The 23,672-nt window shown below is 44.7% G+C and overlaps 1 protein-coding gene across 1 annotated transcript in view; it reads right to left on the bottom strand.

Moving 5' to 3' along the window:
* Positions 1–22,544, bottom strand: part of STAB2 (stabilin 2) — a 116,959-nt gene extending 94,415 nt beyond the window's left edge. Inside the window, exons 1-9 of the mRNA XM_040988004.1 lie at positions 22,467–22,544; positions 18,141–18,271; positions 16,464–16,579; positions 10,763–10,848; positions 10,082–10,151; positions 6,269–6,364; positions 3,579–3,704; positions 2,680–2,876; positions 2,187–2,320 (exon numbers count right to left, since the gene is read on the bottom strand). Of these exons, the coding sequence (XP_040843938.1) occupies positions 2,187–2,320; positions 2,680–2,876; positions 3,579–3,704; positions 6,269–6,364; positions 10,082–10,151; positions 10,763–10,848; positions 16,464–16,579; positions 18,141–18,271; positions 22,467–22,544 (1,034 nt within the window). The remainder of the gene's footprint in view (positions 1–2,186; positions 2,321–2,679; positions 2,877–3,578; positions 3,705–6,268; positions 6,365–10,081; positions 10,152–10,762; positions 10,849–16,463; positions 16,580–18,140; positions 18,272–22,466) is intronic.
* Between the last annotated feature and the right edge of the window lie 1,128 nt (positions 22,545–23,672).

Below are 23,672 nucleotides of genomic sequence, written 5' to 3'. Positions count from 1 at the left end.
CAACTTTCACTGCAAATATGCATTTCAAATAAAAAGAAAATAAATCTAAAAAGATGGGGTATAGTTGGTAAAAGCATAAAGATTTTTTTTTTTATCAAAGTGGAAGGGAGTTACACACAATGCATGCTGACATACAGCAACTTATCAGATCTTACCAGGGCACAGTTTGTTCTCTGGTCCCACTTGTCAGGGGTTGTTACTGTGATTTTGAAAAGTTTAGACTTGTCTAAGGTCTCCCTAGTGGTATGTGGCATGCACACTTGAACTTGTACTTGATTGGGTGGCCTGGAGTGACCAACACAGCATGTGTTTGAAGATTCTGCACACACTACTTGCCATCTGGAGGATCTATCTCCCATGGGCTAGGCTTGACAGCTTCACTGTTTATCATGATAACTTATTTAAAAAAATCAAGTCAGAGGGACCTGGAGAGAAACACACATGCACAAAATTACTACTCTTTTCCTTGCTTACTCCCCAGATGCCCATAAAGCAAAAACAACAAAAACAAGCCAGGGCAGTCCCAGGCTGAAGCCAGTAGCCTGATCTTAGTCTAGGTCTCCCATACGGGTGGCAGAGACTCGAATGCTTGAGGCGCCACTTAACGTCTCCCAGAGTGTGGGTTAGTTGCAAAGTTGATTTACAGGGGGAGCCAGGGTTTATACTCAAACATTCCAACATGGGATACAGTCATAGGTATTTTTAACTGCCAGGGCATTTGCCTGCTCCAAATATTTTTACTTAGGTCTCTTCCCAGCTAAGGAAGAAAGTTTGTAGGCTTATAGCTATATCTCTATAATCCAGTAGTATTCCCAATGATATTTTAACACATTTGGATGCAGTTCACACTATTCTGATTTTTTTCATCTTGTCAAGATAAATTGTTGAATGTTTCATACTCTTTGTGAGGATGGCAAAATATGTGTGCACTGGCTTGTTTAGTCATTTGCTCTGCCAGAATGTATGGGTAGGGAGAAGATGTGCCTGTATGTGCACGTGTGATGGGTGTTTGAGCATCTCTGCAAGCCAAGGTGTACCACGTGTATACTCAGCAGGTAAGGAGTGGTCAGCATGCCCGATTCTGCCTAGGGATCAGTGAATATAATCTTACTGATTGTCATCAGAGTTTTGGTAGGAGATATGATCCCCCCCCTAATGGTTGAAGAAACACAAGGTCAATGCCAGAGCTGGGATTTGAACCCAGGGGTTCTGAGACTTTCTTCCTCCTCCACCTGTGGCAGATGAACTCATTTGTTCAGGCACCCCATGATTACCCACGGAGCTAACACACCCACAGAAAACCAGCCATAAATGGAAGGTAGAAAGGGGCTGTGGAAGCACAGAAATGGTGTTCTGTTTGCTTGGCTTGGTGTCTGCTAGGGAATTGTGCTCACAGTGGCAGGTTCAGTCCTGTGCAGGCACTGAAGGCAGTGAGGACAGAGGAAGGCATCGAGAGAAACATCAGCCTGGGAGTCAAAAGAATCATGTTCTTAGTCTCATCACTACAAAACCTACATTCACCTGTACAGCAGTTTTCAGAACCATTCTACCTTGGAATAGCCACCACTGCCTTGTGGAACGGACCATCCATGCCTAAGATCATGGAGAGGATGCCACCACTTCTCCACTGTCACTTAACCAAGCCAGGCTCTGAGTACGATCCCCTCCCATCACATCAGCTGCCTCTGTCTGCTTCAGGAATCTTCACATACGAATGTATTCTCTTTGAGGGACGCCTGCTCTGAAACCTGGAGCCCAAGAAACAGCATTTATGCTTAATCCTCTTTTCCAAATCTAGCTTGTGCCAACAACACGCAGTAGTAGTTCACCAGTAACAAAACGTGAACAGGCACATTGTGGAGTGTCAGCAGCCATTTGGCTTCTCAGTCATATTGGTTTCCTTCTCCCATGTTTTGACCCCTTCTTAGCAAGGTGGAGGCCAGATCAATATTCTAGAATGTTCTAAGGATCATTATAAAGGAAATAGTAGCTGAGTGAGTTACCAATTACATACAGACATATTAAATACCTACTGTGCCCTTTACTCCTATTTTATGGAATGGCAGTGGACAAAGACTAGTACTCATTCCCTCCCCCAATCCCTGCTCCTTGAGGAACGCTGTGCATATACCAGCTATTGCTTTCATCACTCGGAGAACAAAGGGGCAGAATTGAGAAGGACTTACTCAGTTTTGCCTGGCGCGGTGGTGGTACAGTTTGCACTCTTGTGACATGGGTTATCGATTTCACAGAGGTTGATCATACTGCACCCGACTCCTGGCACAAACTTGTGGTAGTGTTCCTTACACTCACAGAAAGACTTGGCAAGGCAGGGAGAGAAATAAAAAACCATCCCAGTTAGTCCTTCAGTGGGAATTCTTGATCCATATTGCTAGTCTGTCTGAACTGGTGCTTCAGAGAAGAATTTGGGGCCAGCGATGTGGCATAGCAAGTAAAACCATCACTGGCATCCCACTGGGCACTAGCTAGTCTGAATCCTGGCTGCTCTACTTCTCCTCTAGCTCCTTGCCAGAGCACCTGGTTAAGCAGCAGACAATGGCTCAAGTGCTTTGCCTCTACACTTACATGAGAGACCAGAAAGAGGATGAATGGTAACAACAGTACAAGCTTACCTCCTATGCACTGTTCTAGGCACGCAGGCATCATGCATTAGCTCACCTGTCCAGGTCTGTCATATCTGCACACTGTAGACTGTTTAGGGCAGTTTCCAAAGTTAACTTGACAAGGGTCTAATACTAGGCACACTTGGCCATCCCCATGGTATCCTTTTTGGCAGGTGCAACTGTGCCGATTTGGTCCCAGGTATGTGCAGTGAGCATGAGGGTGGCAGACATTCTGCAGACATGGGTTGATGGCTGGAAGGACAATGACAAGAGCAGAGGCTTTTAGGACCTTCAGGGCTGGAGAAGGAAATCTGTGTGGCCACAGCTCATCACAACTGGCAAGGCAGGTCAACAGTTGGAATAGAGAAAGGAACTATTCAGCTCATTGCATTTGACCACTTCCTTTACAAAAGAGATCCACACGTGGCCAAGAAAATAAATACCATATTCTATGAAACATCAATATTATGAAGATTCCTTATATGTATACTGTTCTGTTCTAAGCATTCACCATATATTAACTAATCTAATCCTTATAACCATCCCAATCCCCAAAGGTAGGTACTTTTCCTTTTTATTCCCATTTGATAGATAAGAAAATGGAGGCATAGACACGATGAAGACTATAAAGTTAGTAAAAGACATATTTGGGTTTAAATCCAGATGGTCTGGATGTAGAGTTCATTTTCTTAATCAATACACAATTCAGATTTTGGAAAGGAAATGAACGTTAAGATGCTATAAAAGCACATGTTAAAAGCTTACATATGTGCATTGATTACAGAAGGACAAACTGTTAATTAGTGAGTATTACCATGTATTTTGTTCAGCTACATAGAGAGAAATAGAAATGATCATTGTGTTAATACTAAGGAGGTTATGAGGTATTTTTCCTCCTCTTGCATAATGCTGTGTCTCACTGAGCTAACCCAGCAGGCTCTCCATTCTACTCACGCTCGCAGACTTTGCCATTGCTTTTGTAATTGGGAAGGCATTTGCATTCCAGTTTGCTTGCATCTTTGCTGGAAGGTGAACATCTGGAATTTTCTGGGCAGAGCAAGGCGGCACATTCGGGGATGGCTGTACAGGAATATCATCAAAGTGCTTGTATGAGTAAAATAACCAATTCTTTACAAAACCACCACCAAATTGTAATATTCTCCTTTATTAAAATACAAGGGGTGGGTGTTGAGCAGTGAGAGTCTCATCCCATGCCTATTCGAGTCCCAGCGAGTCTGCCTCTGATTCAGGTCCGTGCTAATGCAATGAGAAGTAGCCTACGTACATGAGTCCCCGCTACACACATGGAAGGCTGCCATGGAGTTTCTGGCGACTGGCTTTAGCCTGGCCCTGTCGCAGGTGCTGCAGCCATTGGGAGAATAAATCAGCAGGTGCAAGATTGCTTTCTCTTTCTCTGTCACTTTACCTTTTGAATAACTAACTCTAATACAAGTAGTACAGACTCATTAGGATTTCAAAAATACATAGTATGTAAGGCAAAATTATCTTTTTATCCTCATGCTCATAGCATTCCCAAAGTAACCATGTCGGCAACCAATAGAAAATCTTTTATGAATTTTTATGATACTGTAATGCAATAGGATCCTGTAAAAACTTTTATTAAACTGATTTTTTAAATTAACAAAATAGTAGAGAAAATTTCATCTTCCGTAATGGCCAAGAACTACATGACATTTCATGATACACGTGTGGCATACGCAGTTTTCAAAAGTTTATAAAGAGCCAACTTGCAAAGCTAAGCAGTTGGATTGATGGGAGAGATGAAACTCCTGGGTCGGGGGGGAGGACAGATATTACATCAGGAGTGGTAGCCAGCCAGTCAGTGTCTAGCTACCTGTTTTTCCAAGCCCAGTTTCTGCAGAGCCAGGCAGAGAGCCAAGCAGACTCCTGATCATGAAGGGGGTTTTATTAGAGGAGGAACTTTAATGTTTTATAATGGGCAAAGGTTTGTTAACAACTAAGATAAGAGAGAGAATTACTTGAACAGGACAAGTGTTATTATAAAGAAATAAGAGTGGAGGGACCCAGTGTGATGGATCAGTGGCTAAACCCTCCTCGCTCTGCATTTGAACTGGTCGTAGCATGGCAGTATCTTTCTTTCTCTTAAGAATTTATCTATTTTTATTGGAAAGGCAAATTTACAGAGAGAAAGAGAGAGAAAGATCTTCCTTTCATTGGTTCACTCCCCAAGTGGCCACAACAGCTAGAGCTGAGCCAATCCAAAGCCAGGAGCTTCTCTGGGTCTCCCACACAGGTGCAGGGTCCCAAGGCTTTGGGCCATCCTCCACTGATTTGCCAGGCCACAAACGGGGAACTGGCTGAGAAGTGGAGTAGCTGGCACACAAACCAGCAATCACATGAGATCCTGGCACATGCAAGATGACAACTTCAGCCACTACTCCTCTCTATTTTATAGGAGACAAAAACCAAAAGGATTGACTGACGCTGGTATTATTACAGAGAAAGTGGATCAATTTCTTACCTATACTAAAATCTAGAGGTCAAGTTAAATGAGGCTATGCTTATGGTCAGAATGATGATTTTCTCTACCTTTCCAGCACCAACCTAACCCTTCAGATGCTCTCTGCCACGAGGCTGATATTAAACCTTGCCAGTAGAGGGCTCCAGAGGGCCATGGCAGGAGGTAGGGCTCTTCCTGGAACCAGAAGGCAGTTCTGTTATTACTGCTGTTCTTGTATAACACGCCCAGGAATGTTCTGCCCAGCTGTGCACCCAGGGTGCCCTATCGTCCCTGGATGACTTAGAATCCTTGGCCCAGAACTACCCATCACTTTCCTGCCAACTTCCTTGCACAATCATTGCATACCACAGGTTATGCATTTGGAAAGTCCCTAACTTCCACTCAGCAGTGCCCTGTCCTTGCTTGGTGACTGTAGTCCAGTACTGGGCTGGGAAAAACAGCCAACTTCTCTGCTGCCTCTTCAGCTGCCGCTACACCTGCCCCAGAAAGGCCTGAGCACAGCTTCTTCAACATTTGTTCACACTCCATCACACCTGTCTTCCATCTACGTCTTTACATTTGCCCTTCTATCACAGTCACCTACATTTCTCTGTTGAGTGTGTCTGGTATCTGGTACATGGACCCAGTGTAATACATTGCTGAAAGAACATCTGTTGATGCAAAGCCCACCTTCCTAGGGGCTATTCATGTGTTCTGCCTCTGGGACTCATAAGAACATCCCTTGTCTAATCCACTAGGTGGTAACCCATCGTGTCTTTTTCTGGGACTCCTCAGCCCCAGTGTCTCTCCATGTTACCCTTCACACTGTCACAGTTTCACAGCTGTGGTCACATCACTATGTTTATTGCTGTCCCTTCTCCACCCCACTCCAACAACTTGATCCATCACACTCTGCCTCCCAGGGCATATATTAGCAGGGACGTGGACTGAAATTGGAGCTGGGACTCAACATAGGACATGGGGATTCAAGAGGCATCTTAACCACTTTACCAAAGGGCTCAGCCCACCCCTTCTCTTTGACTTTTGTTTTTCCTTCAGTGGATCCAAAGTGCCGTGACCCCGAAGAGCTCCAGCAATGCATACAGGGTTGAAATGTGCGCACCTGTCCTTAGTGCAGTGTTAAGGAACCCATGGTACTTACGCTTGTCACAGCTGGGGCCAGTGTATGCCGAGTAACACTGGCAGGTCCCGTTGCCATGGAGTCCACTGTCGCACACGCCATGCACACAGTTGCACACTGCAGGCAGAGGATGGAGAGCACTCGTTAGCCGCTAGAGTCTGCTTCTAAGGCTTCTGCAAGGGCAACATTTTCCAATGCCCTTACTGAGCTGGAGGCAATCACAGGCTGGAAGCCTTGGAGACTCAGGCTTATCCTTGTATCAGTCTCAAATTTTTCTAAAGATGTATTTATTTTTATTTGAAAGACAGGTTTACAGAGAGAAGGAGAGACAGAAAGATCTTCCATTCACTGTTTTACTCTCCAAACAGCCACAGTGACGGGAGTTGATCCAAAGCTAGGAGCCTGAAGCCCCTTCTGGGTCCCTGCCGTGGGTGCTGGGACTCAAGGACCTGAGCCATGCTCTACTGCTTTTCAGGCCATAAGCATGTAGCTATTTCAGACACTGAGCAACTACAGTAGAACCAGCATCCATATGGAATGCCAGCATGTAGGTAGAGGGTTAGCCTGTTGAGCCACTACACTGGTCCATTATCACTTTCACTTTGTTTTTAAATGTATTTTAGATATAACTTCAGGATGCTAATAACCCATCTGCCACATCTCTACATTCACATTCTGACATTCATACAATGAAACTGTGTATGTGGGCATGGCTCAGAACAGACCCTCATTGTTAAGTGCCACATGACTGCATTACACTTTATGCTTATGGCTTTCCATTGTCATATCTCTTCTCTATTCAGGCACACTTAAGCAGTGGCCACACTTAAGCAGTGGCCTGGTTTTGGCTCTTGGCATCCCGGATGCTGTGAGCTTGCCTCCTGGTGATGTTCTGTGAGGTTGTCTTCAGCTGGGTGACACTGTGCTCCATCTGGCAGCAACTAGATCAACTACCAGTGGTTGCACTTTCTCAATTTATGCTTTTCATCCCTGTTAGATTGAAACCCACTGGAAGGAGTCTTAAAAAGGTCATGAAAGGAGCTGGAATTATGGCACAACAGACTGAGCCATTGCCTAAACTGCCAGCAGCCCATAGGCGGGCCTGGTAGCAGAAGATGGCTCAGGTGCTTGGATCCCGCCCTTCATGCGAGAGGCCCAGATGGAGTGCTGGGTTTTGGTTTGGTTTGGCTTAGCTCTGGCCGTTAGTAGATCTCAGTTTCTGTTCACTCTGCCTTTAAAATAACAAGTCTTTGCAGATTCATAGAAAACATGCACTATGAAAAGAAAAAAACTCTAAAGATTTCAAAACCACTGAAGGGAAATGAGGCCATGTGACACAGAGACAGACGGGGTGATGTCGCCACAGCCAAGGAGCGCTTGGAGCTGCCAGCAGCTGGAGAGGAAAGGGCAGATTCCCTTCCAGAGGAAGGATTCCCTTCCAGAGGCTTCGAGAGGCAATGCTGACTTTGAGGTTCTAGCTCCAGAAGTGAGATAATAAGATTTTTGAGATACCCAGTTTGCTATATTTTGTTATAACCATCCTACGAAGCTCATACAATTATCTTCATCGAGGCTTTTGGATTCTTCTTAAGTTTTGCGCCTGAGGTGTGCCTCTCACTGCCCTCTTTCCAGAAGTGGCCCTTCCCTTAGGGTCAACATTTACTACCCCCCAGGCCTCTCACCAGGTGCTGCACGTGTATGGCCTACTTCAATGATCGCAACCCCCATGAGGGAAGTATTTCAATAATGAACTTGCATTTGCACTTGTCAGCCTTTCTTTAACTGTCATTCTTTCTCCTAACTCCACTGCCACGGTTTCCATTATGGTAAAACACTATGAGGTCCACCTACAGCTCTAACTTTTTGGAAATGACAAATTTTTGAGAGAAGTTGGTTATGGAGTGGGACACACTGAATGGATTCAACAGACAAGATTCAATTCAACTAAAAATGCAGGGATGGGTTTTGTGGCAAGTCGGTGAAGCCACCACTAGGGATCCCCAAATTCCATATTGGGATGCTGGTCACCGTCCTGGTTCCTCTCCTGCAGCTGCCTGCTACTGCATCCTGGGACACATGGATCCTGCCTGCAGTGTGTGCATCCTGGATGTTCTGAGCTCTGGGCTTTTGTCTGGCTCAGCCCAGGCCTTTGTGAACATTTTGAGAATGGACAGTGGATGGGAGACAGTCTTTCCTTCTTTGTCTCTCTCTCCTAGTCAAGCAAATGAAAATAAAATATTAAAGTGCTTGCCTAGATCCTCCTAGCAGCAGACAATGTTTTAGGTTTTAGGAACACACACATACTCACAATATTTAAATGAAAGTAGTCCACAGTGTAGGGGTGAGGCTAGCCTCAGAGACACAATGACATTTGATGCCTTAAGTACATACGGTCCCACAGCTATTGGAAGAGGGCGAGTGGTACCATAGGGACTTGCCAGGTGACTTGGGCTCTGCTCCTAGCTGGGATGCTGACTGCACCTGTTACCTGGAGTGCACAGTCGCACTCCAGGCTGAGAGACTCTGGCAGAAACCTCTGCCTGTGTCCCCTTTTCATTCCAGGAAACCCTCTGTACCAGATTAGCTGACCTGGCACAGGCTGCTTTGGGGAGCTTGTGCCACTACACTGCATTGCAGGGCTGCCAGCCACTGCCAAGAACGTGTCCTTGGGCAGGAGAACGGCAGAAAGAGTCTCGGAGTCTCCTTGAAAGGGCCCTTGGCACTTTGTGAGCTGGCCTCTGCAAACCTCTAGAGACATGTGTGACACTGAAATGCTTAGAGTCATGGTCATGTTAATGAGAGGGCTGGACCATGCAGCCCTGAGATGGGTCTCGTGACCGTGGGAGCTGCTGGTCCGTCTGTGACTTTGTAGCGTAATTATTGACTACACGTCTAACTGCTCAGTGATGAGGACTTACTCTCTCCATGGGAGGATTCCTATCACCAGTCTGAGGGCAGACACGCGATGAGAGGCCATCTAGGGCAGTTGTTGGGGTCCTAAGAGCTGGAGTCAGACCCCTGGAGGGCCAATCCTGATTCTGCACTCATTTCTGCCACATAGCCTTGAGCGACCTCTGCTTTGTCTGGAGAATGGGATCCTTCACTTAGGATATAATGAGCACCCAAGGGGGTTATGTATACCACTAGGCATCCAGCAGATGCTAGCTCTTCGGATGAGCAGTGCCTTTATGGGACCGATTTGGGAGCCATGTCAAAGAAAATGGGCTTTGCAGACTGTGTTGACTGGGAGCTGGGCACGGGCTAGGATAGAGTGTTGGCATTGGCTGGTGCACCTCTCAGTCGTCTCCAAACCAATAAACAGTCTGGGAGGAGCTTGCTCCTGTGGCAGGGCAGTTATTGTTAGAAACAAACCACACCTAATAGAGCTGTCCCACTTGCAGGCAGAACTGCCTTGTGCTAGGGCTACCATCACGTTGGATGAAACAACACTGCCACCTAGAGGACAACTGGCTGAAGAGGTTTCTGGGTTCTTTTGCAAACATGAATAGCCATTACTGACCCACTCACCCATTCCTTCCTTCATCCACTCATTCCCTGGCCTGAAACCCCAAGAGAAGAAACCTTCTCTTGGGCAAGTATGCCAACTTGCCCATGCCAGAAGGGCTTGCTGGGGGAGGGCTGGGCTGCGAGTTTGAGAGCCACAGCACACGCCGACTCTCTCCACTGACCGCATTTCATCAAATGTCCAACCTTTTGTATTCCCCGCGTAGACTTGATTACATATAACTTTTCAATGACTCTTTCCTTCTCCCCCTGCTAAAAAGTTTTCCCATCCCCTTAAAAAGGTATTAATCACATGGAAATCGCATCTACCTTGTGAACAGTTCAGTCCATATAAGTTGTCATTAGCACAGGTTTCACAGGCTGTCCCACCAAATCCTTGCTGTAAAACACGCAGGAATGTGACGTTAGACCCAACAGGATCTGTGTGACTCAAGGAGCCCTTGAACTTCCCACCAATACTCTGAACAGTATGTGTCTTTCTCAAACACACTGCTCTGTGCCCGGGGCCAATCCTCCCCCGCGCCCCGCCTTCCTTTGTCCCTGCTGGTTTTGCGCTCTTTCCCATGAAGGCTTTGTAGCCGTGCAGAAGAAGGCTGCTTGGAAAGCCAGTTATAAACAGACAGCAGGTGCACCCAGTTACATCCCAGTGTCACCCAAGGGTGACATGAAAACTCTCAGCTTTGCATTTCTGTAGAAAGGGGAGCTCAATCCCATTCAGAAGGAATTCTTTGTATTTAAACTCTCCAAGACTTGAAACTTGCCGACAGCCACTTTCAGAAGATAGCAAAGAAGAAACTCTTCCATTGACAGACCAGGGGTTCACAAAGGATGCCGAGGAGAGGCTGAGGGGCAGTAGGCTACCGGTGGCGACTGCTCAGATCGCATCTTATGTTTGTAAACGACCTTTTAGATATCCCCCATGGCATGCGTGGGTTTAAGAGATTCAGCAGGGGAGAAGGGGAGCGGGGGTGATGGATAGACAGAGCTTACCTGGCAGGAGCACGTCCCACTCCCGTCCATGCCTTCAGCACAGGTGCCCCGGCCACTGCAGGGAGACCGCCATCCTCCTGGGCACTCTAGGGAGTCAAACAGCTCAGGATCACTCATTGATAACTGCACACAAAAATTCTTCCAGGAGGCATGCAGTGCCTATGATGTGGCATTTAGTGTGCTACTTGCCAAGGAAAAGAAGCAATTGAAAACCTGTTGGGGCCGCCTAGGGTGTCATGGAGGTATACATGTAAGTGAGTGAATGCTAATCCAGACAGGTCCTGTCACAGGAGGCATCAACCCATTTTTGAACCCTAACACAGTTTTTGTAAGTATAGGGGTTTTCTCCCCTTTTCCTCTCATTCTTCCATCCCCACTCAACCTTTGATTAAGCATGTGTCATAGGCTTTGTTGTCAACGAATGAAGTCATTCCTGCAGCAACTTCCAGTGGTAGTTGATATTGGTGTAGCCGACAGGCAAAGAACCTGGCACTCATAATAGTCTTAATTTGCCCAGGGTCTCACAGTTGCAAAGCTGATAATTTTTAGCCCAGCCCTTCACAAAACTCTAAATTCAGGCCTCTTAAACAACATGCTAGAAAAGGGAGTCTTATGAAGGAAGCCATGAGCATTCATGCTGTCATGGGTAGTCTGAGAAACACCCAACAGGTGTTTCTACAGGTTTTGTACAGGTTTTGTAGATGTGGCAGGAGTTGATCATGCTTTAAAGGGAAGGGCGTGGTAGGTAGAGGGAACGGCACTGTAAAGTCTCAGGGTTGTAGAAAGGCATGATTTGCTCTGGGAAGGGTGAGAAACTTGGTCAGACAAAGCTGGAGCTGAGGTATGGCAACTGCTCATGAAAAATGCATGTGAAGAAAAACGTATGCATGAACTTTAATTCTGTATCAAAATAAGCATCTTTGCATTCCATTTCCACGAGTGTATTGAAACACTCTCATATTAGGCATACAGTTGATGACAGCTGCTTTGATTCTGATAGATTCCCCCATCTCTTGTGTTTGTTCTTTCAGACTGCCATAAAGCAACAGATCACAATACTATGTTGTGGGACACAGGGTTGGAATCAAGCACTGTGTAAAGTTCAGGAAGAAGAGTGAACATAGAGACCTGGTCCCTAGTTCCGTGGTCCTGCCAGTTCAGGGAGGAGGGAGCCACTGATCAGGGACCAACTAGAGAACTGATTTACAAACCAGGATAAGGGTTGTCAGAGCTAGAATTCCCATGACTCCCTCTACTGGATGCTGCCCAACATTTGCCAAAAATAACCCAAGCCCAAAAGGCCAAGTTGCTTTAGAGCTTGCCTTAGCAGATAGCAGCAACCAGCGTCACTAAGGATGGGCTTTGTTAAATATGCTGGTCTTTCTGTGTGGGAGAGCAGCAGGTGTTGAGGATGAAGGGGAAGACCAAGAGCTTCATCAGCTCAGGCCAGGTAAGTCCCCGAAGCTCACCTGAAAGCAATTGAACCCCTTGATGGTCACAGGATCGAGCCAGGGTGTGGAGAGAACTTTACTTTTCCTTTAGCTATATCATCTACTATCACATACTTCTTCTCTCATTGGTTTTTTACTAGGCCTTCTCAGGGCGAGATGGAATTTTGGGGACCAGGAGCAGCCATGGCAAGTACTAGGAAGGTGAAGAAGTAGCTACCCTTCCACTGGTTCCTTCTCTTGGTCCCCATGACACCCCTCAGAGCCTAAAGAGCAAGGTGCTTTCTGGGAGACACCCAGCCGGCTCAGCTATGAGTGGCAGCTCACACAACTGTCCTCCCTGGCCTGCCCACATGTGCAGGGCTGAATTCCAGGTTCCCATTCCACTCCCCGGTTTTCTCAGCAAAGCAGCCAGCTCCCCTCCCCATCTCACTTTCCTCTTTACTGCAGTCTAGCACCAGCCAATTTCCTCCTCCTCTTCCAGGCGTGTCCTGCCCACCTCTGATACACTGCCCAGTCCCCCTGGGAGGCAGGAGTGACTTTGCTGTCCCTTGGGTGTCTGTTCCATGCAGCTCTGCCTTGCTTTCACACATGGCAGCAGAAAACAGGGCCCACTCACCGAGGGAGAATGACCGCATTCCAGGCTACAGGCCAGCCACCGAGGAGTCAGGCTTCTACCCAGCAGGCCTCTGTGTCTGCTTTTAACAGTTTAGGCGCGTATTCCTGTTAGGGGATTTCCTAGACCAGCTGTTCTGAATCATGTGGAATCTACAGAAGCTGAGCTCACAATTAGGAGTGTAATGGGCTTGTCTGAGGTTGAGGAGAGCAGGGAGGAGGGAAGGATGGAGAAACTTTGGTTAATGCGTGTTAAGAAGTTCAGGAGGGGAACTGTAAATTATGCTTCTTCTAACTCTGAAAGAGTTGGAAGAACTCTTAACATTCCCTTAACAGAAAGTCCGTCTCCAGGCCTCTCTGCTTCTATCTAGCTCCGTGTTAACAGGTCTGGGAGAGTAGTGGAAGCTGGCCCAGGTGTATCTGTCCTTGCTACCCACCGAGGAGAACTGAAGCTGGCTCCCATCATAAATACCTTTATGAAGATTTTGAATGGCCCTCATAGAATGACTTTTGCAATTTGTGCAAGCTACTTGTGTCGGGTTTTAAAATAAAGATTGTAAAGGGAAAGTTTACCTCCCTCCCTCTCCTCCCATGCTCGCCTGGCGTTTTCTAACTTCAGACCTTGATTAGTAAATGCCATGGTCAAATGGTGACTTTCTCAGTCACCAGGCTTGAAGATGAGATGACTGAGTTTGCCCTAAGTGTGTGTCTGATGTACTGGGAGGCCGAGGCACTGACAAGGCATTGTAGGTTGTTATCACATTTCCCTTTGGCATTCCTGCTCGGTGGTCTCTTGCTTCTGACTTTCCTTGCAAGAGCAGTAACCATTACACCATCAGCAAATCATCAGTTGGTCTACTCCTTAAAGGAAGGTAACTCGCTTCCTGCCTGCCAGAGGCCAAGGGCCTCCCTGTGACTTATCGTGTCAGAGTTCTAGAGGTGCCCGTTGCAATCACCACCTTTGTTTAAAAGCTTGGTGCACAGTGGTGGCGGGAGATAAGTCCTGGCGTTCTATTTAGAGCTCTTGTGGAATTGTCTGTCCGGGAAACTGAAGTGATATATGTTTTTCATATGAACTCAGCATTATTTGTCACTCAAAGCAAAATAAGCCTAACTTTCCGCCTCCCCACCGCCCCCACCTCAATCCAACCACAAAACCCTGCTACCAACAAAAAGCCTAACAATTGGTTTCAAGCCCCTGTGGTCTGCTATTGACAACCTTTGCAGGAAATGATAAGGCATATGTAATAGGAAAGACAAGTGAAGCAGCAAATGAAAATAACATCTGAAAAATAGAAATGACAATGACCTAACACAGAAAAAACACTGTCAGTGCTCCTTAAGCTCATCACGTTCTGAACGTAAGAAAATTCAGGGTTTCCCCCTGGCACTCATTGGTTTGCCATTACTTTGGTTTGTTATTCAATTTCATGAAATTTTTGTGAAATACAAAAATTTGCTCAAATCAAAAAAAGATAGTTTTATCTTAAGTAAAATACTGGCTGTTCAAATATGATCAAGTTTTAGGATTAGAAATATATTTTTGTGCTGACAAGAAAAGATTTCCATATGTGCATTTGGGAAAGCAGTGCAATGTTTAAATTAGGGAGAGTCTGGTTCAATCTGGCTAGAGACGCCTGCCTTATGTCAGGGTGATGTTTTTCCCCCTGTGTGAGAATTCATGCCTTGGTTCTTAATTTGAGATTACTAGTAATGTTTTCCTCAATGTCTTTTTTGTGTTTTCCAGAGTTTCAGGATTGACCATGGAGTTGGTTCCTAGTTTGAGTAAGGTGCTTTTAGACTGGATTTTGAAGGGATCTAGAGGTGTTGGTTTTGGGTGTGTTTGTTGATGCACCAGGAAGGAAGTGGAGGCTACTGTGTGTCTTAGAAACAAGGCCCTCTGGGACTTGGGGATGTGCTTCCTCCCGAGGAGGGCGGGCATGTGTCAGCAGCTCCCAAACGGCCTTATCCTCGCGGAAATGTAAAGCAAGAGTCAAGGTCTTGCTTGTCATCACCGCCAAATGGGAGAGGTGAACTTCGTGGCCAGCTGGGGCATTTAGTTTTTTCCTGAGCAAAAGGAAGGAAGCCTCTCATGACATGCAGAGTGCTTGGAAGGTGCAGATAAAGCGAAGCAAGCTTTTGCCATCACCGGAGGACGGCAGAAGCAGGGCAGAGATCTGTGGTCGTCAGTTTTGCTTCTCTGCCCTCCAGACGAATCCAAAAGCACAGGATCCCTTGCAAACTCTTGGGGGAGCGGCTGGGAAGCTTGCTATATTCACCTGCAGGGAGCACAGTACAATGGCACGAAACCCACACAAGTCATGTTTTATCAGTTATCACTGTTAAAAAAAAAAAGGAGGGGGAGGGGACTTAGGGAAAATATTGTGGTTTTCTTTCATGATCAGAGGACTATTTGGTTCTGGTCCACTCATTCACAGGTCACTGACAAGGTGCCTTCCTGGTGCCATGTACTCTGCACATCCTCTCCCCTAGATTAAGGTGTTAAAATCTCTATAGCAGTTGTGTAAGGTTACACTTTCTACCTTCATTTGATAGTGGAGGAAACCGAGGCGTAATCAGAAAGTTGTTGGCCCGAACCATCACGTGATGGAGCCAAGTGCAAACCTAACACTATTGGTTGCAGTCCTAGTGTTCTTTCGGCCTGTCGCACTGGTCTGCCATTCACTCTTGGAACATTCTGGCTTTTGTACTGCATCTTATAGAAAGCCTTCTCTGATCTATCAAGTGTTTTAGCAGCATGTTAGCTTGTTTAATCAGTAAAGAAAAAAAAGAAGGAAGAAAGAAAAAAACAAAGAAAAAAAAAAGAAGAAAAGCAAAAGAGTGCCAATGTTGCCCCCGAGTTTTCATTGCACTCTTAGGAGATGGAAAACAAATGGCAAATTCATGAGTTAAAATATTTGGTTTTTAACCTCCTACTAACCCCCACATAACCTGTGTATCTTTTCGAGGACTCTGTTGCTGTTTGAGTGTTAGCATCTAGATTTTGGATGGAATAGATTCAGGATCAAGGGTAGATTGTGTCCTTTGTCACAGGAGATTATATCATTGGTTCAGACTTTAAAAAAACGTTTTCTTACTTTTAAATCTGACCATCACACATTGCTTTTTATGTAAGTGTCTTTGCATGTAACTTTGTAGATTTTTTTTTTTTTTTTTGCACAAAGGTATATTAAATCCAGCATTTTACGGTTTGCTTTCCATCCTAAAATTTGAAAAAAAAAAAAAGATTGAATGTATGTCCTGTTTGCCAAACAGTGAATACAGTCTTTGAGAGGAAAAGAAATGCTGAAATAATATAGCTTCTTAAGTAAAACTCTATTTGGGATCATCATAGCCCAGCATGATTGCTTCCTTTCCCTAACCAGTTTTCTTCCGTGTGTGTGTGTGTGTTTTAAGGATATCCATTCCGTTATTCCCTTTTCTTACTTAAGAAGAGATCTCTAACTGCAAAATGTGGGCTTCTTTATAAAACTTGACAGGGTAAGGACAGTTAGACTAAAATGGACATTTCTAGAAAATGCATCTGCTCTTCTTTTATTGGACTTCCATCAATTCCGTTTTCTGAGGAAAGGGACATCAAGAAGCAAGGACTGAAAGCCCAGTGTGAGATCCCTTACCCGTGCAATCCGGGCCCCAGCGGCCTGAGCAACACCGAGGTTCCGCATAGATCTTCTTACAGACATGGCGGCATCCAGGGAGAAGCAGGGAGGACTGTTTGACCTTGAAGGTATACCTGGAAGGGTAAAGAGAGGCTGGTGACGCGCGGTTAGCTCCAGGTGTCGGAATTTTCTGAGAGTTCTATTTTAGTCTTTGTACTTTCCCACATGTACAACAGTATGGATTAAACACATTTGCATTTCAGGACTGAGTAAAACTTCACCATGACTTTTTAATTCTTAGATAAAGGAATCAAATGAAAAGGGGGAAAACATCTAAAGTTACATCAGGAGTTAGTGGATAAGGTAAATGGTGGTAGATCTTGGCACGTGCTAGAAGTATTGCAAAGTGTCACTGACTGTCCCAGCAGTAAATTCAGCACAGAGGGATAATATCCATGGATTTAAAATAACCCATTGTCCAGGATTAGTATTTTTATTACAGAAACTATGACTGTAGAGATTTCTGTGGCAGAAGTGGTATAATGTAGTGGACAACATTATCACAATATCTTTTTGGGAGTTAGAACATTTTCTAGTACTGGCTAAGGTACAGTTCTGGAACGGCAATTCTACAGGGATCAAACACTATTGCCTATTTGCAGGGATCTCTGTAGGCATAGCTTAATATTGTGTTAGATGTTACTGAATTTGGAGACAATCTTATTTCTTTCAACTGCACTGCTACTAAGAACAGAGGTCAAGTTTGTTCTCCCAAACCAATCCCTGAAATGAAGCTGACTGACAGTAACCACTGTTGATGTGCTTGTTAATTCTATTAGTTAATGTTGAAAAACTTCCATTAAAAATAACAGTTTTGGTTTTATAGTATTGCATGGTCAAATTAAGGAAATGTGGGTGTCAGGGTTGATAAATATGTCTCAAAAAGGGGCTTCCATTTCATGTGGATTTTCAAAATAATTGTCATAAAGTGATACATAAAATAATGTTGAATAAATTTAATAATTTAAAATAGTGTGAAGAGCATCAAGTTTTTTGCCACAGAAAATCTAAAAAAATGAATTCTTCACTAAATTAAAATGAACTCACTGAGCAATGTCTAGTTTCTAAATTAGTAGACTGAAGGAATAAAAAAAGTTTCTTTGAGTCTCACTTCATTCCGTAGCTACTGGACAAAGCCACTTGTAACCCACTGTTGAGATTCATCTTAAATGATGAAAGTTTTGAATCATAGCAAGTCCTCAAGAATGCAACATTTACAAAAATCAAGCTGTGGAATCATTTATATGTCCCATATATTTGAGCTGAATTGGTTAGTATTGTGGTCTATAGCTAGTTCACGCGATGACTACGAGACCCAGTGCTTTAAGCATGTTCACGCTCGAGCTGACAGTCCCAGATGTAACCCAGATTGTCAATATAAATAGATACAGGTTGAAGAGAGAATGTATATATGCATTGCAATGAATCAACTGTGCCTTATGGTGTGAGTCAGTAACAATATGTGATTTTGACCCAAGTTTGTATTTTCTAAGTCACTTCGGTGCAGACTCAGTGTAGTTTCAGAAGAAGTGAAAAACCATGACAATGCTTTGCAATTTTTTGAGACTGGAAGTTTCAGTTTGAGTTCACTACCCCTTGACTTCCAAGTCTGGAACATATTTTTTTGTTAAGTACCTGCAATCTCGAAATCCTTCAGCGTTGGTAAGCTTGTCGTAACCATCCGGGCACTTCACGTTAAGATTGAGCACACAGGATCGACACTCAGTCTTTGCTAAGAGAAAAGTTGGCCTATCACATCTTCCCTCCTGTGAAAACAGTGAGAAGAACATCAGTTTCATCATGAGAGCTTTGCAAACTTTCTGACTCTGGTCAATCTTCTCCATGGGCTTCACCTCAATAGAATATTAATGATGGCAATGAGGTTGAATGGAAATGAATGGAATGCTACTTGCAACCTCATTGGGAAAGTGGGTTGTGATCCCCAGCAGGGTCCGCCCTAGCTGGGCTGAGAGGGGAGAAGCACTGCTTCTACTGCACATTTATCATCCCTGTTCTGTATTTTAGAGTGCACACAAGAGTGTTCCTTTTCTTCTCTTTTTCCTGAGTTTTTAAAAATAATACATATATATGTGTATTTAAACTTTATTTGTGATGATTTTTACATAGTTGCTTAGGGTGTGAAGGGTCAAGGGCTAGAGGGAAGTGGGCGAGATCATTCTTTCCACAGTCTCTTTTTTTCCCTATATTTGGGGGAAAGAGGGAGATAAGGGGAGAAGCCACACCCAGCCTCCCAACCATCCAGGGTCCCCGATGTGGGGCATGCGCCAAGGGTCCTGTTCAAGTGATTTTGATAGTTCAACTGTTCTGAATTGCTGCTGATTTCACCACCCCAAGCACAATGAAATCTCTCCAGAATCCACTGGCTGACTTAGTCCACCTTACAGTCTCCATTTCCCCAGATTTTTCACTGCCAACCCGTGGCTGGGGTAATTGATCAATTTCTTTTGTCCTCCATCCTCTGTTATGGTACTGGGTGTCCTCTAGAGGCTCCAATGAATTGCCATATCCTCCATGTAGAACTGAATATGCTGTCCACTGCTTCATCTAAGCTACTGAGGAGGCTCAGCTCTGCCACTCCACGGTCAGACCATGGAACCTTCAATTCTCTCCATGGTTAGAGTTCTGAGTCTACGGTTCAGTTGGGAGGATCCCTAAAGAAACCTCATCTGAGGTGATCCCAGATCTGGTTCTTGTGTGTGCTTGCTAATACAGGCATAGTCCAATGTCCAAATCAGCCTACACACACACTGGAGGTTGCAATTGCAGGGTCAGTTCTATCTCCAGCCCTGTCTACTATGCAAACCAATAGGTGTTGAGGCCAGCCCAGTCAGCCCCCAGTCCCAGTTCTAAAGTGAACTGGCTTGTGTTGTGGCCTGACCTGGCATGACCCACACACCATTTTGGTTCTTGGATTTGCCAGTGGATGATATGGCTGGCCCAGCCTGGCATGTCTCCGACCTGGGCCAAATGTCTGCTGGTGGTACTGTTACCTGGCCTGGTCTGGACTGTTCTCTGTCTTGGTTCTTGTGCTCAACAAGGTAACTTTCTAAAGTCATTACACTTATCCAAATAAAGGACCTGAAGTATATTGCAGCATATTCCTTTCACATGGTAGCTAATAAAACAGGTTATTCCCAGTCAATTGGTTATAGATGAACACCTTTTAAAAATCTTTCAGCATTGATTCCACAGGAGTATCTGTTCTGGAGACAACACCATATTAATTGCTATACAAAGATATTAGGTGACGATCCAACTGGAAAGTAGGCTCTGTGAGAGCAGATATCTTCTCTGTTTTGTACATTGTTGTAGTCTAAGCCCTGGAAACAGTGGTGGTAGTTATAGTGGTAGATGAACGGTAGCATCAAGTGAAGAATTAGAGCTATCAGACTGACGAATATCAGGCAGAGAATCAGCTCTAAAATAAATGATCCAGACTCACTTTGACTCCAGCTGAGTGTGCAAAATTTTGAATGAATTCCTGAAAAAGGAGCCATCAAGAGCCACTGTTCAGCTTATGAAGACCTTTCACTGATGCCAATGGTGAGAACTGCCTGCATGGTGTCTGGACTAGCATAGGCAGGGCATTCTGGCTCCTGTGGGTCTTCTCCAACCATCTCAGTGCTTGGCTTGTTGCCTTTCCTGCTAGGAATGTGCCCCTCATCTCTTTGGCCTTTCAACACAAACCTTCAAAGTCCCGCTTCACACCACCTCTTCCACAAAAACACACTCCTTTCTAAAGCTTTTATTCTTCCTCTGGCCAACCCAAGGGGGCCCATTTAAATTTTGCTGTTCACTTAAGCCCGCTAAGAAGCAGACACACCTGTCCAGTAGTTCTGTTTCCCTATAGTTTACCTTAAGAGCCCAGCCCCAGGTCTAGAGCAGTAGATGTGTCACCATTACATTTGCATTCATTGAGATTTGTCAAATCTGCATAGCAAGAAGCCTTGTACTTATGGAACAATTTATTGCTGTATGTAAGTGCAACCGCATCATTCTGTCCAATTTTCTCAGCTCCAGGGATAGTCTCCATTTAGGGGGGAGAAAAATGATCTGAAAGATGGTGCAGGGACTTGCCCAATGACACACTCTGAGGTTCTGATCCACTTTTTTCATTAGCTTTTTCCCTTCCCTACACTCAATTAACATATAAGAAGGTTTTCATCTGGTTATTGTTATTAACCAACACAGTATTATTACTCCTTTTGGAATAATAAAAGAGACCTTGAAAAACTTTTAAAAAAACCTATAAAAAGTATATTGAGGTGTAGTTTTATATATACATAGATATAGTTATTACTTATAGGGTAATAAAAATCTACCCCTATATGTATAATTTGAATTGAATGAATCCCCTTTAACTACTGTGATGCATCTTTATTTTTAAAATGCAGCTTTTCTTTACATTAAAATCTCTCAGCTGGATAAGCGTATAAGGTGACTTGACTCTGTCTTTGATTTCTTCATAGATCAAATTCAACGTCACTTTTAAAGAAATTCCTTGACCTTTAAGTTGCCCTTTCTAAGCAAGATGACTCATTCTGCCTCTCATGCAGTGTTGGTAACACTGTCCCCTCTGAATGGTAAACTCAGCTTTCAACACCTGCCAAGACCCGGTTTCTGTAACATAGGCACCGCCTGCTGAGGCTACTAATGGAGATGACAGCGGCGACAACCCTCACCGTCAGAGGAGAAAACTGAGGATCAAAGGGCTCAAGTAGCTTGCTCAAGGTTAAGCAGTTATAATCTGTGGAGCACTGAGACTGGGTCTTAGACACGTTTGTAAAACACAAAATACAGCCATAGTTCAAGTCCACATCTGCCTACTTCATAGCTGAGATGTTAACCACTGTGCCATCTGCCTGTGTTTTCATGATGGGTATCACCAGAATAGAGCCAACTGGAGTGTAAACTGGCATTGGTAAACAGTTGCCTGAGACAGACACAGACTCATGTGTGGTAACTGATACACAGAGTACCAAAAAATGATAAGTCAGCGAAATCATCATTTGGAGATCTGGTCATTGTTTATGGTCCTTGTCTATACGCTTGAAGAACAGTGGTTTTTTTTTTTTCCTGCTTGCTCCTTGTCGAGTTCTGTATACAGTGGAGGGTTAAACTCATGATTATAAATTAAATTGAAAAAAATAAAGTAGGTCATTGAAAAAAAATCAAAACAAAAAAGGCAGAAGGAGAGAGAAGGAGAGTTGTAGGGAGGGAAGGAGAGAGGAGAGCCTTGGAAGTTTCACTATGTTCTCAAAATGGTATATAAGCAGCATGAAATGTGTTCCCTTTACATAAATAAAAGCAAAGACAATTCATTCCTAGTAGCATAGAAATTAGATAGTGTGAAATATATTTTACCTAAATCACCCCGGATTGGGTCTCAGCAATGCTTGCCATCACTTTGTGATAACAACTTGGGTGAACCTGCTCAAGGGCTCACTGCACTGCAGGACTGAAAAGGTACAGATACTTACAAGGTTGTCCTGGAGACTTTGCTGCAACCCTGTGGCAGGTGGACTAGATGACTGTCTGGCCTTCCCTGTCATTATTTCTGACCCTTCTGATAGTCCCTCTATAAGATATTATCCACTCTGCAATTCCTGCAAAAACGTCTCAGTGTGGCTCTGGATACTTTCTATGATCTGAGAGATGAGAGAGGAGGCACTGACCGTGAAAAGAGGACTGAAACAGGCAGAAGATGCCAATATCCACAATAGAAGGAGGGATGTTGGCAGATTTCAGCGCAGGATAACCAGCTTTTTACTTAAAAAAAAAAAAAACCAGCTCGCTTGGTTATCACACCTGCGGAAATGTTTCTACATTTAGGATCTCTTCTTTACAAGTTCTCTCTTTTCCCCAAGCAATGCTGAAAAGCCAAGGCTTTCTAACACACCACGAAGATGAATGAATAGAAATATTGACGTCTCATCTTACCTTCGGTCTGAGTACAATCACATTGCAGAGCGTCTGTGCGACCAGTCCAAGAGAAAGGATGGCGAGGTATTGCAGCATGACGAGCTCGCCTCCCCCGTGCCAGGCACCTGTCTGAAGTCTAGCTATTTTATCTCAGTTTGATGAACTCTTGGTGAATTATTTCTCATTTCAATGTCTGCTTTTAAATCTTTTCTTTTCCTTTTCCTGAACTGAGCCAGAGGATATGTGAGAGCTGCCTTCCCAGACAGGAAAAGTGTCAGATGCTGGGGTCTCGGTGCAATGGACCACTCTGAACTGTATATATGTCCTGGCTGAATGACAGGATATCCTGAAAGGGCTGCGGTGGAGAGACATGACCCTGGCTCTTGGTGCCTTGTGAAACTCTCAAGCGCAGTTATTGCCTCCTCACTACTCTGCTCACCTCACCTCTGCTCCTGACCGCTGCTGACCAACGGTCCTCCTGGCGTTTCCGCAGTCACCACAGGCCTTTCTGTACAGCTGGGATTGCTGTCAGGCCATGGTTGTGGAACTGCCCATAGTAAGCCTAATCCCAGGCACAGCAGGAAGGTCACCAAATCCCAGGTCATGGCATGGAAGAATGTGGTGGTTTTATCCTGCGGGAGGTGGGTGGCAGAGGGTCAGGGGAATCTACTTACGTGTCTCCTTTGAGCTGTGGATATTTGGGCTTTCTCCTCTCCCATGTCACTAAAGCAGCAAATGACCAAGCCTGCAGGTCCGATCTAACTCTTATACCAGACCTAATGCCATATCTTCTAAAACGCCTCCCTGAAGACTCTCCCAGAAGCTTGCATATAACACGGCGAAAGCCCAGCCACCCCCCTCACGAGACATCCGTATGTCTCAGATGCCTGACTGTGACGCTCTGGAGGGGAGAGGCCTAGCTTTACCCTTCTCTATGCTCCTCAAACCCTAGGCAGAGAACTGCAGAACTGCGCTTAGGAAATCATAGACATTAGTAGTAGCCAGCATTTGCTGAAAACTTACTCTGCTGCTCGCTATTCTAGACTTCTCCAGGAATTTATCCGGTTAGGCCTCACGCTCAGTGAAAAAGGATTGATATACCCATTTTACAGATGAAGAAACTGAGAGAGGTTATGGAACTTATCCAAGGTCACAAGGCGATTCAAGCTCAATTCATCACTCCCCTGTATTGCTGAGAACAGTAAGTACTCAATGAGTAAAGAA

Source organism: Ochotona curzoniae, unplaced genomic scaffold, assembly GCF_017591425.1.
Source record: "Ochotona curzoniae isolate NIBS_2020 unplaced genomic scaffold, NIBS_Ocur_1.0 contig_1014, whole genome shotgun sequence".
Lineage (NCBI taxonomy): Eukaryota > Metazoa > Chordata > Mammalia > Lagomorpha > Ochotonidae > Ochotona > Ochotona curzoniae.
The sequence above is the reverse complement of the archived record's forward strand: the minus strand, read 5'-3'. Positions and strand labels throughout refer to the sequence as shown.